The sequence below is a fragment of the Pristis pectinata genome, chromosome 1 (assembly GCF_009764475.1).
Source record: "Pristis pectinata isolate sPriPec2 chromosome 1, sPriPec2.1.pri, whole genome shotgun sequence".
NCBI classification, from domain to species: Eukaryota; Metazoa; Chordata; class Chondrichthyes; order Rhinopristiformes; family Pristidae; genus Pristis; species Pristis pectinata.
The window spans coordinates 60,357,513-60,377,670 of record NC_067405.1 but is presented as its reverse complement, the minus strand read 5'-3'; the positions used below and the strand labels follow the sequence as shown (position 1 = coordinate 60,377,670).

Below are 20,158 nucleotides of genomic sequence, written 5' to 3'. Positions count from 1 at the left end.
GTTCTACCCACCAGTCCTTTCTGCACAGACTTGCAAATTTTCCTCCACCATATTTTTATCCAATTCCTCTAGAATGTCACAATGGGACCTGTGTCCACCACAACTGTAGGCAGTACATTCTGGATTCTAATGATATGCCACTTAGAAATGTTTACCCTTATAATACTCTTAATTCTCTTACCTTTTATACCTGTGATCTCTAGTCCTTGACCACTCTACCTTTTAAAACCCTTTAATGTATTTTGCTTCAAGTTGTACAACCTATTGAAATGCATTACTTTAGAATTTTTGTCATTAAAATTCATCTTTCTTGTGCTTGGTACTTTTATTGTGTTACTTTAAAAGATTGTTATTATTGCCTCTATTTAACATCCATTGGAGTTTTGAGTTATGTACAAACTATGAAATTATTTCCTGCATAAATGCAGATCATTAATCTAAAAGACTAGTGGTACAAATGGACTTGTGCAGACAGAGTTGAAGAGTTCTTTAAATTTTACTATTTTTGCAGATTAAATCAATTATGTTTCCAGCCTTGAATTATTTTCAGGTGCTTACAATGGTTTAGAATAGCTTGCTTTTATGTTCTTTATTCTCTCTTTATTTAGGTTCCCCTGCATTGTTGGTATTTGTCACAAATGTAAACTATTGGTGTAGTACCAATTAACAAGTCTTTCAAGTCCCTAATGTAAATATTCCTATTTCTGATCTCCCTTGTGACCCATTGATCAGCTGTGAGCCAACATTCATCCACTCCTCCCCACTTTTGGCCAAGGCCCATGTAGGAGTTCCCAAACTCCAATCCAGCCTCCCTTACCTTTATCTGATCTTCAACAACCCCGTTCCCAGCCACTGAATTCTACAATCCAACACTACTACTGAAATCCAATCTCTACTATCCAACACCACTACTTATCTGATAGCTATGACTTGTCTCCTGCGACATTACCCTACTTAAAAAAAACACCTCTGAACAAGCATTTAGTTTCACGTTAAATATTTCTTTCTCCATGAAGCACCATCTGTGCCAGATGCAAGTTTTTATGTTTAACAAATGTGTTCTATTATTTTGAAACTTCTGGTTTTTTTTAGAAAAGGCCACTGACTCCTGTTTTTAGGAGTTGCACTGTGAGGTAAGCTCAAGCATAGACTGAAATATTTTGTTGCCACCCTTGCCAACGACTTTGACAGGACCATATTAACTGGTGCATGCCCTGTTGACCAATGCTGCTATTTCTGGAAAGATAGGTGGTGGAGATAGAGTCAGAGAGATGGCACCAGGGATGGAGGGTCACTGGGAGGAGAAGAGGAAGGATGGGCAGCATTGCTGGATGGATGGAATGATGGGTAATGCTGTCACTGGCGGGGAGAGATGGAGTCCTGGTCTGCTCTGTAGAGTTTTGCCCAAATTGTTGAGGGAAGGAGGGACGGAGTGGAGGTGCCGTTGTCATTAGAAGGAGGGACAACGTGGTGGCAGCGTTGTTGCTGCAAGGAGGGACAGAGTGATGGGTGCATCTGTCACTGGAAGGAGGTACAGGAGTGGGCAGAGCTATCACTGGAAGGAGGAACAGTGACAGGCAACACTCCGTGGGAGAAACAGTGACGGGCGGCTGGAGCTGGAAAGTGGGTACAGAATGATGGCACTTGTTGCTGGAGGGAGGGATAGGTGGGTGCTGGGGCTGGACTGCAGAACGGAGGGAGAGGTGGCGCTATCGCGGGAGGGAAGCGGGATGGGCGGCTTTACTGCGGAGGGTGAGCTCCCGCACTGTTACTGAACAGCTTTGGAGACCAGCCGCTGTTAGCGGCGCTGCGGTGGCTGCTCCCGGGCAGGCGACATGGCTTTCGTTACGGCGAACTGGAACCCTCTCGGGGACGTGTTCTACAGGTCGGCGCCGACGTCTGCGGACGAAGCTCCTACACCCGACTCCCGGCCCGGCCTCGCTGTCGCCTCCTCCCGACTCCTCCCTTCTTCAACCCACCTCCCCTGCCCATCCGTCCTCGCCATTCGCACCCCACCCCTCCCCTGGGCAGGGAGCACTCCCCTCGGCCCTACCCGCCGCTCCGTCCCCCACCCACCTCGCTCCTCCCCACCCTCCCTGCGGCCTAATCCTCGGTGCTCCTGCTTCCCCTCAGGGTTCCTGCTTCCAAACGCTGTTTAAATTAATTTTAAAATTAAATAACATATGCGTTGTGGACCCCCGGAGGGGAAGAGCAGCAGAGCTGGTCGTGATGGTGTGACGGCTAAATAAATGCAACACTTCATGTCAGGGCTCGTTCCGGAAGGGCTGAGATTTGACTGAGTGGATGTAGTGCCTGACACAAACTATGCTGGCCACAGAGTTTCCAGTGCTGACAATGTAAGGAAATTAATGATCGTTCAGTAGAATTGACAAAGAAAGAGAAAACATCTCTGCTGTCATCAACACTAGAAATGTTATCTCAATGTTGCTGCTACCTCCCCGGACCTGTAAACGGAGGGGCATCCGTTTATATATGTAATAAAAACAAAAGAAAGCTCAGGTGATGACAAGCCTGTCTGCAGTCACCGAAGTTACATTGGTGATGGAAATAAGTAACCCAGTCTATTACTTAGTAACACACTATGCAACATCAAGGCACTTATTGGCTTGATGCTCGCAAAGTTAACTCTGTGTTTTGTACCTTGTGAAGGAAGTTTGACCTGTATTCCGAATGGATGATTAAGGAGGATATCAGTAACTGTTTAATTGCAGCAGCGCCATATGGTGGTCCTATTGGTAAGGTATTCTCTGGCTAATTAATGCACCTTTTTGATCCTTTCTCATCTTTTAGCAATGTTTTGTTCCCAACTCTTGTCAATAATATCGTTAACGCCTGTTGCAGCTTTGATAATCAATGAATCTCGCAAGGAAAGGTCTCCAAGTTTCCGCCCCGTCATGGAAATATACTCCTCATCGGGAAACCGAATAGTCTCCTTTCCAGTAAGCTTTATCTTTCTACTTTTTATTATTTATACAGCATTTTAAAGTCAAGCTTGGCAAATAAATAACATTGGTATAGATTATTCTTGAAATCTGTTAAGATTTATATTTTATTATGTATAATTAAACTTAAGAATGAAATAAGTACTACTTAAGGTACTTTAGGAAGTTGGTGGTGTGTTCAGCCCCGAAACAAAAGTGGAGAAAGAGAGGGGGAATAGTTGAAGCCTTAGCAAGTTATGAGCCCTCTCCATTGTAGGAAGCTTTTTTTAATATCTAAGTTTAAAAAGATAAGTATAAACACAACTAGCTAGTGAATATTATGAATAAATAAAGTACATGGTACAATTTACTCTTTGCCTGGAAAGTCTTTTATCTTTTCTTTATGTTTGAATTTGTTTAATTTGGAAATGAAATATTAAAACATTATGTTCCTTTTGTCACTGCAGTGGAAAAGTGGCATAGTTGTTCACATTGGGTGGACTACAGATGAAGATCTGCTCTGTATACAAGATGATGGGACTGTTCTAATCCACAACATTTTTGGCACATTTAAGAGACACTTCAGCATGGGTAACGTAAGTTGCTGTCAAACATAACATATAACTAAGATCATCCCTGCAAAGAGATTGTAGGTAGCATTAGTGTATTTATCCCTTCCATGAACCTTCATCTTTTTTGCTTTGCATGATTGAGCAGTCCTTAGCAGAGTGACATTTTATCTACATTAAAGACTTAATAATTAAGTATGCCTTTCAAAGTTGGTAAGTTGAATCTACTGATAGCTTTCAGTTTCATTACCTGGTCTGCTGTAGCAAGATCTCAGGGGTTGCTGAAATACACTTTGATAAGAGCAGGCGAGGGAAGGGAGGCAAAATCATCCTTTCCAGTGGCTCCTGTGGAAAATCCACACGATCAATAATGAAATTTGTGTTATTAGAACAGAAAAGAAAGGTGATTGTTCTGTAGAGTAGAAGAACCTCGAACCACAGAGGACTATATTTCTAGATAATCGATAGAGGAGGGAGGAAACTTGGGAGGGAATGGGGTTGAGGGAAGATGAGTGGAGGAATTACTGAGGAGCCAAGTTGGTGGTTGATGGATTTTTATTTAAGTCGTAGACAATAATTTAGCCCAGTCATCAGAAGAGAAACCATTTTCTTAATGTTTTCATAAAGATTTACACCTTGGGCAACATTACCATAAATGGGTTCATGGTTTATTCATCTCATCACTTTCTAGACTGTCCTGTGAAATCTGGATGCTGATTTATGTTCAAGTGTTGTCAGTGCACTTCAATGTAGTTTGTAAAATGAGGTGAAATGTTATTCCCTTGTTCCACCCCGCTCTAGTCCTCATGCAGCTTGTTGAAGAATAGAGGGTGTTTACTCTACCTACGACTTGTAGAATTTCCAGATCAGAACAGCACAAAACTATCCATTCAGCACAGAAATGCATTGGTTTGAACACAAGAAATTGTTTTTAATTCAAAGGAAATTTGGTTGAAGTTCAACTTAAATTTGACATGGATGGACAAGTTGAAAATTGATGTTTTCAAAGTAGGGTGGGAATAACATTAAAACATTTTTAAAAGTATTTGCTTCTGTAGGTATAGTGGAAGCAGGGTACCTTTCTGTTAATGGATTTAGTAGGGGTCTTACTCTGGTGTGAGGTCAAGAAAAAAGATGCATTGTTGATTTGACTCATGAAGAAATGTAATGCATTTAGATCTGCTGATACTAATTATGTGAGTTGCAACTGTATCTCAAGCAGGCTGTATAGAATTGTTTTAAAAATGTTGCATAAATGTTACTGATTTGCTATCCGAACCAAAATGATGAAGTTCAGCGATGCCCTTATTTTTGAAGGAGGTGTTACAGAATCGCGTTATGGAGGCCAAAGTTTTCCATTCTGCTTATGGCTCAGGAATCGCGATACTGACTGGTGCTTTTCGTTTCACACTTGCCACAAATATAGATGACCTCAAACTCAGACGACTTCCTGAAATTCCAGGTGAGCACCAACATTCAATAGTGGAATCAAGCTTCAATATTTAATTTACTTACTAAATTTAATTTAATTCTATTTAGTAAAAGTAACATTCATAAAAATTTGAATGCTTTGTTTCTCTAAAGCTACAAGCCAATTGACTACCTTTTTGTCAATGAATTTAGTTGGCATCCTTCCTGTGTGAGCTCCCAAAAAAGTCCATTGCTGAGTTGACTCATCAGGAAGTGGGTTCAAACTAATTAGCTCTGAATTACAGTTACATCCTATACACTTGGGTGAACCAGTATACCTTCTGTTTTCATAACATGAATGAACTCTGATAAAATTGTGATTGTTACATGTTAAAAAAATTGAGCCTTCTGTGGCACAATAGGATTTATTGATTTTAGTCCATTGGAGAAAAAGCAGCAGCAACAATAAAAGGGTCAGGACATAGTGATTGTCAGCGAACATGATTGTTGTAGAAGATATGGGGAATTGGTCTGCCTTGCTGTTAAGGGCAATCAATAGGCTGGAGGAACCTGCTCCTGGGGTTGGATTGGGCTGATTCTACAGGCCCAGATGTGAGAGAAAGCTAAACACCCCACCTGCAGCATACTGCACAAAGCCATCTGCATTGAGTACAAATTATCATTAATAACGTCTTTGTGACTTTTCCACAATTTTGTCTATCTTGTCCATTACTCAGCTGCAATTTTAAAGTTCCTCCTGCAATTTACGTATGCTCATATTCATAATATGACTGGCCTAGTGAAACCAGCTTGTAGTATTTCACCTTTATTCAGAAAGGTTATAAAGGAGAGCAAAACATTACAGATTTAAAACATTTGTTTTAAAAATATACTGAAGGATTCTGAATGTTTTTCCAACAGGATTAAAATGCCCACCAACATGCTGGGCTGTATTGATGGAAGATCGACAGACTAAAATTATTCTGGCTAATGGGAAGGATTTGTATGTCCTAGATAATGGATCCTACCAGTCTGTGGTAAGCAAAAAATCTGCCTGAGCATTGTAGGAGAAGCTGGGCATCTAGTGTATTTCACATTAGAAGCTAAATGCTGATTAAAATATTTTCAGCATGTGCCACATTAACAGTGTGTAGGTGGCCTGGTCAAACAAACAGAGACATGTATTTGAATGCTGCTCTTGAATGGCAGATGATATTGGAATAGATTTGATCTGAGCACTGAGATGCGATGCTATAAAATAGCCCTACATCCTGAGTCTAGATTCTGCAATATGGCACTGACCTGAGGCCTGAGACGTCACTGGGATTGCAATTCCTTTAGATCAAAAAATGTGCATCTGAAAGTTTTCCCATTGTTAATTGTCATTCCTGATTTGTATGTTTTAACATTTACTGCTGAAATTACACAGCAACATATTTTAAAAACAAATAGTTATTCTGAAGTTATGAAAATTGCTAGATAAATATACATTTATTCATTCCCTAACCTCCAGAGATGATGAATAAGAAAGGAATATTTCCATTTATGATCTTGAAATGCCAAAGCCTCTTTTGAGTCCTCAGAGTACTTTTTATGTGTATTCAATATTGTAGTTTAAGAAATGTGACAATCAGTGTCTTGATAAAGCTAAGTTCTTTATATTGCCTAGAGCTTGGGATGGTTTCCCAGGAACAAGAGATCTAATAGAATCAGTACTTAAAGGTCTCATTATAGCACAAAGAGACTCTTTTAATGACAGCACTGCTATAATGTGAACCTGGCATGAACCTCTACTCTCCCTGTTGCTGCGCCAGGAACTTGGTGTATTTCCCTGCCCTCTGTCGCTGCACCAGAAACCTGGTGTGACCCCTTGCTTCCTCTCTCCCTCCTGCAATAATGAAGTGGTGATCTTATCACTGCATGGTTTGGTGTGGAGTGTACCACACTGGCAATGTGTAGAGTCTGCCTGTTTGTGCTGGTGTTGATGGGGCTGGGACGAGTTGTGCAGCAGCTCAGCGGTGAGATGTGAAGCTCAGAGCTGCTCTCTGGTGAGGGGCTGAGTGGTGGCTGCTCCATGTATTGCAGGCTATCCAGAATCCCACTGTCTCTGTTATCCTCTCAGTGGATAAGCTGGAAGCTGCTGCTGTCTCAACCTCCCTTTGTTTGGCTTCACAGCCCTCCCCTGCCCACGGATTTCTATATGTTGACAAACTCAACTGCCAGTGACCACTGGCACAACTGCATGCAGCAGTGGCGAGTGCAGGGGATCATGCCAGGTTCCTGGCACCACAACATACAACCAAATGAATGTCTTCGGTGGGTATGTACCCATGAGTGTTTGATCTGCAGAACCAAGAGCTCTCTATCAAATCAGCAATTTGCAGGTTAGCGCTAAGTGGGGTTCCAGTGTACAGCAATATGATAATCGGAAAGTACTTGACCGAAAAGCAATTAACAAAATTATATGGTAGCAACTAAAATGTTGAAGGGAAATGGTAAGTTTCCGTGATCTTTCTAAATTGACTTAAACTGTTAAGTATATTGGATCTGCCTAATAATTGGAAGAATGTTTATAACATATAATGGCACATAAAAGTATCATGCTTCTGCTATTTTGTGGCACATCACAATTAGCCATGAGTTGGTAAGATACAGACTCTAACCAAATGCAGCATGCAGCTACTTTCCATTGTTGACTGTGATCATAAGAAGAAGCATATTATTTTATAGACGAGACAATTGGAGAATAACCGCATCACTTCTACATATGGCAAATAATTAAAGAGAAACAGAGATTTCTGAATGCTAAAGTATTAGAGAGAAAAGTTGTTGGTGCAAAAAAAAAGTACAAAAGAACAAGTAAATTTAATTTACTTAAAGTAAACTTTTTCTGTTACAGATTCCTCCTGGGCTGGGGCCTCAAGTATGTGGATTTACCCAAATTGCTATTTCATTCAATTATAAACGGCTTGCTCTGTTCACAGACACTGGCAGTATTTGGATGGGTTCTTCTTCATTGAAGGTGAGATAAGCAGTCTAAGCATGATTGGGCACATTGCAGCATTCTGGACTCTCTATATGGAATCCTCCAACTTGAGATAACTCGCTCTTCCTGTTAGTCCTGCTACAGATGCCACTTGATCTGATTATTTCCAGCATTTTCTGTTTTTATTTCAGATTTCCAGCATCTGCAGTTTTTTGATTTTTGAAGCGTGATTGCAATGATCTCTTAGTTATTGTGAGGTGATCAAATGAAATGATTAAAGTTCAAAATTAAAAAGCTGTAGATGCTGGAAATCTGAAACAAAAACAAAGTCCTGAAACACTCATCAGATTAGGCATCATCTGTGGAAAGAGAAGAAGAGTTTACATTTTAGATTGGTGACCCTTCATCAGATTGAGTGTAGTTATTTAAGCCTAATTTTACAGAAGGTAATCCAGTATAACATCAGCTTGAACTTGTATGTGGCAAGACAGGTCAGAAAACAAAATATGATGAAAAACACTATGATACTGGAGGAACTCAGCAGGTCAGGCAGCATCCATTGACTGCCTGCTTTTCTCCACGGATGCTGCCTGGCCTGCTGAGTTCCTCCAGCATCATAGTGTTTTTCACCTAGATTCCAGCATCTGCAGTCCTTTGTTTCTCAAACAAACTATGACATTGAGCTTCATAATGTTGTAGTGAGGTAAGCAAAAACTCGATCAGAGAGAGGGCATGAGGTATGGAGCTTATGGCTCAGACACCTAAAAGCATGGCCTCCAACTGTAGATGATTGAAATCCGGGTTGCCCAGGAAGCCAGAACTGGAGGAGCACAAAAGTTTCAGAAGATTGAAGGACTATATTGACAGTCTTTGTATATACACACACACACACATATATATATATATATATATATATATATATATATATATATATATATAAATAACACACACACACACACACACACACACACACACACATATAAAATACACACACACACACATATATAAGATTGAAAGAGATTACAGAGATAGGCTGAGATGAGGCTGTGGAGGTTTTAGAAAATAAGGTTAAAAATTGTGAAGTTGGGACGTTGTTTAACCGGAACCAAATTTGATCAAGGAGCTCAAGGAAGGAGGGTCCAAGGGAATTGGTAGGGCATGAGCAGCTTTGTATGAGTTACAGTCAACAGAGGGCAGAATGAATGAGGTTAGCCAGGACTGCATTGGAATAGCCATCTTCAGGTAACAAAGACATGCATGTGGATGCAGAATGAGGTGATTATGCATGTGAAAATGGACGGGTTTAATAGTTGTGGGGAGGTGATTGGATGCTCACCTTGTGTTCTGATACAACACAGGTTGCAAAACAGTTAAGCCTCAGACAGATGGCATGGAGAGGGATTGATTTGTTGGTTCGGGAGCAATAGTTCTGATAGACAATAAAGATGATGGCTTTGAACATCTAACATTTTGGTTGGGGAAATTTCTGCTCATGGGTTGTGAGGTAAGCTGTCTAACAATTTAAAAGGTTTGGGACATGTGATGTGGATGAGCTAGGTGGCCTCAATTTGCAGGTGTAAAATAATACTGTTTTTGGATGATTTTGTTCAGGGCAATGTGTGAAGGAGAAGCAGGAGGGGGGCAACAGTTGGTCCTGGGGGTAAGGGGAAGAAGTAGTGGAGCAGTGAAGGAAGAGAAGCTTCTTCAGGTTATTCTTTGGCAAGCATTAGACTGTCAAGCATGGAACTGGACAACTGTGGCCCAACCAAACTGGACAACAGAATGAGGCATTGATTGAAGGAGAGCAATGTGTTCAGATGTCAAAGGTCACAGATGGATCAAGAAGGTGAGAGAAGACCAATTTACATTTCTCACGTGAGGAGCCATTTGAGAATTGTGCTGCAGGCGGAAATTTGATTGGACAGATTCAGGACACTACAAGAAATTTGGGCATGGATTTGAAGACAACTTTGCATTCAAGAATTTGGGAGTGTTAATGAAGGAATGGGGTAGTTTGCAAGGGTATGAGTTCAGGGTTTCTTGAGGAAGATGATGACTTTGCATTTTTAGGTGAGTAAAGATCAGAGGGAAGTTCATCAGCTAATGAGATGATGGATTATCAGCAGTCTATTTGGCAAAAGGTTTATAGAACAGGAATTGGACCTAATGGACAAAATGAGCAAGTGTACATGGAGGGAGATGGGAGAAAGTTAAAGATGCAACTTCAGGGCTGCAATGAGGGAAACTTTTAGAAGAATTTTGCAAATTGGGCTAATATATGCCATGCAGATGTATACTATTTACATAAATAAAACAAATGCATGCTATATATCAATAACATGCAAAAATATATATAAAAATAGCCTCAGTCTTACTGACAAAGAAGATCATGAGTTCCTCACATTAGTTGGAGCTGAAATTAGAGCATACAACAAAGAGGAGAAACTCAATATTAAAGGTAGGGTTTATAATGTAGTCCAGAAGCAGCGGCAAAATATACTTTCAGTAGAACCAAGAACTAGATTATAGAATTGTCATGAAAATTTGAGGAGTGATTGTCCCATTGGATGTCATTTGTGACTTTGACTTTGCTATGGGCTTTTTCAATTGGGACAGAAACCTGATTGGAGGTGTTGAGGCTTTGATTGCAGGAGGAGCAGGCCTGGATTTGAAGGAGCAACATCAGTGTTCATTGTCTGTGGTGAGGAAAGGGAGGCTGTAGGACATGATTGTATGGACAGAGTAATTAAAGTTTGTGGAGCTACGAGACTGCAGATGCTGAAATCTGGAGCAAAAAAACAAACTGCTGAAGGAACTCAGCAGGTCATGCAGTTTAAGTCAGTAAAAGGTTTTGTACTTTTTTTTGTGTTCTTAGGACTGTAATAACTGCAGATATGTGGCTGGAACTTCAATATATGCTGTATACAATAAGCTCTCAATGTCTTGTACCATATCTTAGAAGGATGCCAGTTGGCCATCAGAATCCATCCCGTCAGCCTTATTCCTCCTCTCCTTATTTATCTGTGGCTCTACAACTTATTCTCTCTCAAACATGCCTGTCAACTCCCCTCCTTAGTTCTTTATCCTACACTATTGGATAATTTACAGTAGCCAATGAACCTACCAGCAAGTGTGAGAGGAAACCCTTGCATTTGCAAAAAGATGTACAAATATAGTAGGAGCTGCAAGTTGTGTTCCACATCCAAAATTTCTTTCTATTGTTGAACAAAGTACAATATCCCGCTACTTCCATATTGCATGTTTAATCTACAAGGGTTGAATTTCTGTTCAATATGTTTTCACTATCACTCTAACTGGTAATGAATGTTTTGTAATTAGATATTTCGTAGTTAATTGTTGTAATTGTTTTTTGAGCATGAGAGGTATGGAATGCATATATTGTGAAGGAGTAGATTTGGTCTAGACTGTCCAGGATATATCCATATGGGAGGAGAACTAATGAACAGAGAAAAGTGAAATACATAATACAAGGGTGGTATGGAAGTAGTTTTGTTTGGCATACTGTTGAATGTTTATTGTACTTGCTTTATTGGTCTAGTTATATAAATATGTAAACAGGATTTCTGTTGCACTAAGTAAATATTTAAAGTTTACCCTGCACTTTTTCAGGACACGTTGTGCATGATTGACACGAATTTCCAAACACCACCTAAGCAGTTTGTTTGGTAAGTTGTAAGGTGGCATGGTATTGCTAGGTGTGACTTGTTGATCCAATGAATTTATTTTTTTAAATCATTTTCTTGGTAAACATAAGTTGATAGTGGCCAATTGAGGTCTTTTCATCAATAACAGTTCAACATCCTCTGAGTAGGGATATTGAGGAAATGTGTAGGCAATTTAAAGGGACTCCTCCATTGCTCCCTGCACTCTATAATGGTATTTCTGTACTGAGATTCTCTCCATATGAAAATTTGGGTAAAATTTTCTGCCAGTCTTAATAGTGTTGGAAAAATAAAAGATGTTCATGAACCCTGACTCTTATTAAATTTGTGTTGTCTACCACTCCACCCCTGTAAAGGCAGAACCTCTATTTAATGACGTTCAAAAGCAGACAGTTTGGCATTCTTCCTGATCTGCAGTCAGCCTATGAATGAGAAAGCTTGCTATAGGACTTGTCCAGGAAGTTCCTGTCACTCATACAAGGTCACATCTTCAGCGAATTTGAGGGAAAGCCTCCCTTCTACATTCCTTCAAGGTTATGAAATGGAACTTGCTTGGAGTTGGTTGCTTGGCTGGGCTCATGAGTTCAGAAGTGAATGCTAGATATAAGAAGTGGTCTGAACTGTAGAATGGTTATAGCACAGAAGTAGGCGATTTGCCATATCATGTCGACGACAGCCCTCACTCGCGCGCATGTGCCCTCTCCCTCTGTCTCTCCCCCCCTCCCTCCCCCCCTCCCTCCCTCCCCCCCCTCCCCCCCCCCTCCCCCCCCTCCCCCCTCCCCCCCTCCCCTCCCCCCCCCCCCCCCCCCCCCCCCCCCCCCCCCCCCCCCCCTCTCCCAGCGACTCTCTAATTCCACACTGGCCCTTTCTCTGTTGCCTTTCAAATTTTCCTTGCCATTTGGAGGTACTTTGCAAAAATAGTAGTGTTCTAATTGTGTAGTAAAAGGAAAGGATAATGCATATCAATAAAAGATATGCATTTTGTTTTAATCTGCACAGATTATGTGTTTGAACTGTGCTGTAATGTGCTTTGAGGAAGATTTCTTTCTAATCTGTTGAGTGGTTTTCAGAAATTAACCGGTAGTTGAATGAATGTGTTAAATACCCTATCCCCCACTACTTAGCCAATTCTGAGCCATCATAATCAATGTGCATTAACATACTTTTGAATAACTACACTATTTGTCTTCATTAATGTATTATACAGATTAAATTTAGTAACAATGATATATAAGATTGGCTTCATCAAAGTTCAAACAATGGTACATTTTTTTTAAATTGCAAATTGGCACTTTAAATCCAAAATCTTTTAACTTATTTGCTAACATGTTGAGGTAGTTTATCTTGTAATTTTCTGTGCTGTGTTTCACAATGAACCTTAAATGCTAAACATTTTCCTGCTCAAATTTACAGTGAGCCAGTGTTCAACAAAAAAAATTACACAAAACCTCAGCATTCTCTCATTTGGCTTAGCTATGTTTGCATATGTGTGAGAATACGATGTTAATTTTAATGACCTTTCTCTTTGTATTTTCAGGTGTAACAGACCAAAAAGCACTAATCCTACTGTAGTTGGTATCTGGGATAAATTACTTTTCATAGCTGGAAGTTCAGAGGAGACCATTAAGTATCCTTGTGCTATTGCTGCCATTGATCCATCTAATGTTTATGTCTTGCTTTTGGAACATAGGGATATGTAAGGGTGTAAAGGCGAAGGTAGCCCATCAGGTCAATATAAAGTCCAAAAAGTATACAGTGTATATTCACCCTTAGATTTAACAAAGCAACCTGGCAGCAGTTGCCTTTATTTTCAAAAGTGGAGCCTACAAGTTGTCAGCTAAGTGTGTAGAACATTTTTAGGATCAGGAGGCAAGGAACAATTAACAAGGGTGTCCTGCCTTGTGGAACAGCAGCATTGATTCAAATAAGAAATGATGTGAAGACACCACCACTCTCAATGCTTTACTGCAGTGCCAGGAGGGAGAATATCAAACAAAATATCTATACCTGCTGTTGCAGAATATTTATGATAGAGTTTCAAACTTGAGAGCTTGTCAATAGAAAGAATGAAACAAATTTGAAAACTGAAGGTGGAATAAAGAAAATATTCACTTGGGTTTTCAAATTTCATGCAGGAGAGAGAAATTTGCATTGGTTCTAATTTATTGCCACATGAACTAGCTTGTTAACTGAAAAACTAATGGCATGCAGTGGCTTACTTATGGCCTAGTATTCACTATTCATAAGCACTGAATACATTTAAATCCTAAACTAAAGATCAGATTTTATCTAGATGAGGATGTTCATTTAGTACCTGAGATTGACGGGGTTCGTATTATCAGCTCTAACAGTCATGAGTTTCTACATGAGGTCCCACGTAAGTACTGTGTTGAGAAAAAGCAGCACTTGCTTTAAATATTGCAAGTATGTTACATGTAAAATGGGGGGATTTTCTAATAAAAACAATGCCAGAAGGAAGCGCTGAAAGGGATTAAAAAGAAATACATTAATATTTTGATGCAGAAATAAGTTTTTAGTGTCACAGTCTTTACATTTGAAATGAGATCCTATTTTTATTTTTTTTCTAAATCTGCCAGACCCGTTGTATATTTTCAGCACACTTTGTTATTTCTTGTCTTTGTATTGGGTAAAGCAAGGATTGATAATAAATAACTGATATCAGCAAAACTTTTTCACAAAATAATTAAATATTCTGTAATATTCCCAGTTCTTGTTTGCAGTTTGGCTCCCACGGTCTGATATTTTTTCTCTCAACCCCTCTGCTTTCCACCCCTTTTAAGACCAAGTATAGGCAACACCCCCATTATGGGGAGGAGGGGTTGCATTCCTCGAAAATGCATCGTAATTTTCAATAACATGAAGCCAGGTTGGGAAAATCGGGTTGGTACTGGATCCCAAGAGAGGGAATTTGTAGAATGTCTACAAGGTGGCTTTTTAGAGCAGCTTGTGGTTGAGGCCACTAAGGAAAAGGCAATTCTGGATTTGGTGTTGTGCAATGAACCAGATTTGATCAGGGAGCTTAAGGTAAAGGAATCCTTAGGAGGCAGTGATCATAATATGATAGAATTTACCCTGCAATTTGAGAGGGAGAAGCTGAAATCAGATGTATCGGTATTACAGTTGAGCAAAGGTAACTACAGAGGCATGAAAGAGGAGCTGCCCAAAGTTGATTGGAAGGGGACCCTAGCAGGGATGACGGTAGAGCAGCAATGGCAGGAGTTTCTGCGAGTAACTTGGAAGAAGCAGGATCAGTTCATCCTAAAGAAGAAGCATTCTAAGGGCAGGATGAGGCAACTGTGGCTGACAAGGGAAGTCAAAGACAGCAAAAAGAGGGCATACAATATTGCAAAAAATTAGTGGGAAACTGGAGGATTGGGAAGCTTTTAAAAAGCAACAGCAGGCAACTAATAAAGCAATAAGGGGAGAAAAGATGAAATATGAATGTAGGCTAGCCAATAATATAAAAGAGGATACCAAAAGTGTTTTCAGAATATAAAGAGTAAAAGGGAGGCAAGAGTGGACATTGGACCACTGGAAAATGACGCTGGAGAGGTAGTAATGGGGAACAAAGAAATGGCAGACAAACTGAATAACTGTTTTGCGCCAGTCTTCACTGTGGAAGACACCAACAATGTGCCAGAAATTAGAGAGAGTCAGGGGGCAGATTGTGTGTAGTTGCTATCATTAAGGAGAAGGTACTTGGGAAACTGGAAGGTCTGAAGGCAGATAAGTCACCTGGACCACATAGACTACACCCTAGGCTTCTGAAAAAGGTAGCTGGAGAGATTGTGGAGGCATTTTAGTAGTGATCTTTCAAGAATCACTAGTGTCAAGAATGGTTCCGGAGGACTGGAAAATTGCAAATGTCATTCCACTCTTTAAGAAGGGAGGGAGGCAAAAGCCAGGAAATTATAGGCCAGTTAGCCTGACTTCAGTGATTGGTAAGATGTTAGAGTCCATTATTAAGGATGAGATTGTGGGATACTTGGAAGCAGATGATAAAATAGGCTGTAGTCAGCCTGGTTTCCTTGAGGGGAAATCTTGCCTGACAAACCTGTTGGAATTCTTTGAGGAAGTAACAGACAGGATAGACAAAGGAAAGCCAGTGAATGTTGTTTACTTGGATTTTCAGAAGGCCATTGACGAGGTGCCATGAATGAGGCTGTTAATCAAGATAGGAGCCCGTGGTATTACAGGAAAGGTACTAGCATGGATAGAAGATTGGCTGGCAGAAGGCAAAGAGTAGGAATAAAGGGGGCCTTTCCTGGTTGGCTGCCAGTGACTAGTTGTGTTCCGAAGGGATCGGTGTTGGGTCCACTACTTTTCATATTGTATGTTAATGATCTGGATGACAGAATTGAGGGCTCTGTGTCCAAGTTTGCGGATAATACAAAGATAGGTGGAGGGGCAGGTAATGTTGAGGGAGCAGGGAGTCTGCAGAAGGACTTGGACAGGTTGGGAGAATGGGCAAAGAAGTGGCAGATGGAATACAGCGTAGGGAAGTGTATGGTCATGCACTTTGGTAGAAGGAATAAAGGCATAGACTATTTTCTAAACGGGGAGAGAATTCAGAAATCGGAGGTGCCAAGGAACTTGGGAGTCCTAGTGCAGGATTCCTTAAAGGTTAACTTGCAGTTTGAGTTGGCAGTAAGGAAGGCAAATGCAATGTTAGCATTCGTTTCAAAAGGACTAGAATATAAAAGCAAGGATGTAATGCTGAGGATTTATAAGGCGTTGGTCAGACCACATTTGGAGTATTGTAAGCAGTTTATCTAAGGATGGATGTGCTGGCATAGGAGAGGGTCCAGAGGAGGTTTACAAGAATGATCCCGGGAACAAAAGGTTTAATGTATGAGGAGTGAATGATGGCTCTGGGCCTGTACTCGCTGGAGTTTAGAAGGATGGGGGGGCGGTGGGGGATCTCATTGAAACCTACTGAATATTGAAAGGCCCGGATTGAGTGGACATGGAGAGGATGTTTCCAGTAGTGGGACAATCTAAGACAAGAGGGCACAGCCTCAGAATAGAAGGATGTCCCTTTCGAACAGAGATGAGGAATTTCTTCAGCCAGAGGGTAGTGAATTTGTGGAATTCATTGCCACAGATGGCTGTGGAGGCCAAGTCATTGGGTATATTTAAAGTGGAGGTTGATAGGTTCTTGATTAGTAAGGCCATAAAGGTTATGGGGAGAATGGGGTTGAGAGGGAAAAATAAATCAGCCGTGATCGAATGGTGGAGCAGACTAGATGGGCCGAATGGCCTAATTCTGCTCCTGTGTCTTATGGGTCATCTACGCATGTGCCAAGAAACATGAGTTGAAACAAAATAAATTTTGTGTTTATTTATGTATTTTTTCTCACATAAATTCCATGAGAGCAAATTTTATTCCGTATTTCAAAGTTTTGGGTCATGATTTTTGAATTCTGTAAGAGCAAATTTCCATTACCCAAATGGCCATAATATGGGGGTCATCTGTATTTGGATAATCCTTCTAATATATTTTTTGGCTTCATGTTTATATTCATTTTACACCTCTGTAAAATGCCCTGGGGCTTTATTTTTCAAATTAAAGTGCAATATAAATATTGTTCTAGCTTCGCTTAACCTTTGAAAGGAAAATAGACCTTTTAATTGTAAAGACTCCCATTTGCTTTTTATGATCTTTCTTCACTTCTATCTTTTTTTTATTACACAGCTAAATATCTCCATGTAGTCCTATTAAACAATCTTACTGTCCTAACAAGCTTTCCTTTCAGTTTACTCCTTAGTTTGACTTCAAAATTGATCCAGATGTCCACTAGTTTTTCTGTAGCTGCATTAGAAACTGCTAGACAAGACTCTTGCAATTTCTCTTTCTCATCAGGAGTAATTTCTAACTGTGCTCATCATCTCAATGCACCACTGTGTTTGGGGTGGGGTCTAGCCACGTGAAGAATCATTAACATAAATTCATTGGTTACCACACTTGGTTATATGAGTAAAGCCAGCATTTATTTCACAGTAAGAAACATGTATCAGTAACACTTTTATTTAAAAGAAGCACAGTTAACACTTGATTTCCCCTTCATCCTATTACCATGTTGAATAGTAATTTCAAAATTAGGTACCTGTTTTAATTAAAGCTGCTGTCCTTTAGGTATAATTTTGAGAACAAATTATGTGATTTTGCTAGCTGCTTATTGTTTTTTTACATTGTTTTCAGCTGCTTGTCAAGATATTTTCAAAATTGCTTCCATGGCACCTGGTGCACTTCTGCTGGAAGCTCATAAAGAATACGAGGTATATTTTGCTGTTGGTCTTTCCATCAATTTTACATTTAAAGTCATTTGCCCTTAATCAAAAGTTACAACTATTCAATTTTAACAGATCAAAGTTAGGACAAAGAACATAACAATTGTTTGGACAAAGAACATGTACTTTACCCTATATCCTCTGCAAATGGATTTAATCCTGCACAAAACCATATTCACATGTCTCCTCCATGACGAAGCTTTTGGTCATCCCTCCTTTGGCTTGACATCACGTTTTACACACACATCTCTGAAATGCCTTGTGTCTTTTTTTTCTACCTTTTCTTTCCGCACTCCTACCTTTTTAAAGATCTATTTGTATTCCTAGAACTCTATTCATAAATGCTGTTATGAATTGTAACTGCTTTCATAAGTTTTCCTTGCTCTGGTTACATTAACCCCAATTATCTACTCCCCCACTAAAACTCAATTTAGCACTAGTCTTTGTCCTTGCCATCTCGCTAGGCATGTTGATTCTTTTACTATTGCTTCTGAATTTTTATGTATCCATCTACTACAATCCCCTCAAATAATTAAAACAAATTTATATTATTGAAATATGGTTACAAATCTAGGTCACATCTTTTTAAGTACAGATCCTCCACAGCTTATGAACACCCGACTTAGGTACAGCCCCTACATACCCTACATATGAACAAGCGCGTGGGAGACTGGTGGCGTGGACTTGCTGGCTGCAGCAGCCATCTTCTGACCTGTAGAAACTTGGTTCACGGCTGCATTTCCAATTTGCAAACTGTTCGAGTTACATAGCCTGCTCATAGCCTGGGAAATCATTGTGGTAATCCTAAATTCTGCACAGCAACAACTTTTTAAAATCACTCCCTGGGCACAGATTCAATGAAGGACAGTTTCCATGAAACTTAATTTACTCACAAGAAAAGGCCAAATGGCCACATATCTCTTTCAGTGCTGATGCTCCCTCTTGTTGCTCCATTGCCCCGGGTCCTTTTTATGTTCCTTGTTTTCAGATTGTGAGGACAGGAGGTGGTTTAGAAATGTAGGCTCTCAATTAACTTCAGGATATTGTGCCAGTGTGAAGTTCCGCAAACACTGAGCCCAGTTGTACGTGATGTTTCTATTTAGCTCAGTCTCTGCCATCTGGTTTTGACTTGTGAAGTGCAAATACTGATCACATTTGATTCAGTGTCCCGTTTGACACCTTATCACAATCAGAATTCAAGGAATGAGATTCAACTATGAAAAGTTGTCTAACATTGCCTGGGTTTATTGTTCTCAGTAAGGAAAAAAAATGTACATTTTGCTGGAATAATAACATAAAATAATTTTGGAGAGCATGTTACTTTGTCTGTTAGATTAAAATGCAAACTTCATTTTTGTTTGTAGAAGGAGAGCCAGAAAGCTGATGAATATTTACGAGAGATAAAGGAACAAAACCTCTTGTTTGAGGCTGTACAGCAATGCATTGAGGCAGCAGGCAATGAGTATGAACCCGAGATGCAGAAGGCTTTGCTAAGGGTAAGATTCATCTGTACACATCTGGTACTTGGGTCACAGCACAAAAGTAAGAGGAAGTAAATTTTTATGTCCTTTGTAAAATAGTTTGTTGTCATGTACACCAGAAAGCAGTGAAATTCTTGTTCGCATGAAGCTCACAGAGTAAACAGTATGCATGGTAATAATAAATATAACAATAAGTATAACAACAAGCGCAAAATAGCAGAATGGTGCAAAGATTGCAGTGCATTCTGAGGTAGGGCAGCAAAAAAAAAGCTAAAGTGACAATAGCAGAATAACTGAGAGTTAGAATTAAGAATATGAGAACATGGCAGCACAACTAGGAAGAGGCTGTGAAAGCGGTGATTGGTTCAGGAGTCTTTTAGCAGCCGGGAAGAAGCTGTTCTTAAATCCATTTAATCCCTCTGGGCCATCTAATAAATCTCCACCACTTTGATGTACTTTAAACCAAAGTTTATGTTCAATATATGACTATTCTTTAATATAATTCATTTTGATGCAAGGTTTTCCCAAATAATCTAGTAAGTAAATGAGCTATGAGTATGTGTCTGAATAGGGGAATATTTCTGATTAGAATTTTATAGCTTAGTTTATTCAGCCTAACAAACATTCCAAGAGAACTACTAACACTTCAAGCAGTAGACGTGAATTTTTAAACCTCTTGTTCTTTTCGGAGTCTTCTAAGTCAAACTTGTAATGTTGATTTTTAAATTTTAATGTGCAATTCAAAAACAATGGTGTTCATTTATATATTGACAAC

General features: G+C 39.8%; 1 protein-coding gene across 2 annotated transcripts in view; it reads left to right on the top strand.

The window, feature by feature from the left end:
- The first annotated feature begins 1,649 nt into the window (after positions 1–1,649).
- vps16 (VPS16 core subunit of CORVET and HOPS complexes) overlaps positions 1,650–20,158 on the top strand; it is a 42,125-nt gene continuing 23,616 nt past the window's right edge. Inside the window, exons 1-12 of one of the 2 annotated variants that reach the window (XM_052026473.1) lie at positions 1,650–1,885; positions 2,671–2,756; positions 2,863–2,960; positions 3,410–3,538; positions 4,829–4,973; positions 5,843–5,958; positions 7,821–7,943; positions 11,538–11,593; positions 13,128–13,217; positions 13,873–13,967; positions 17,814–17,890; positions 19,267–19,398. In XM_052026473.1, coding sequence (XP_051882433.1) covers positions 1,836–1,885; positions 2,671–2,756; positions 2,863–2,960; positions 3,410–3,538; positions 4,829–4,973; positions 5,843–5,958; positions 7,821–7,943; positions 11,538–11,593; positions 13,128–13,217; positions 13,873–13,967; positions 17,814–17,890; positions 19,267–19,398 — 1,197 coding nt within the window. In that variant the 5' untranslated portion in view covers positions 1,650–1,835. Of the gene's footprint in view, positions 1,886–2,100; positions 2,358–2,670; positions 2,757–2,862; positions 2,961–3,409; positions 3,539–4,828; positions 4,974–5,842; positions 5,959–7,820; positions 7,944–11,537; positions 11,594–13,127; positions 13,218–13,872; positions 13,968–17,813; positions 17,891–19,266; positions 19,399–20,158 lie in introns of those variants that run through there. The other variant, XM_052026478.1, reaches the window with a different exon arrangement.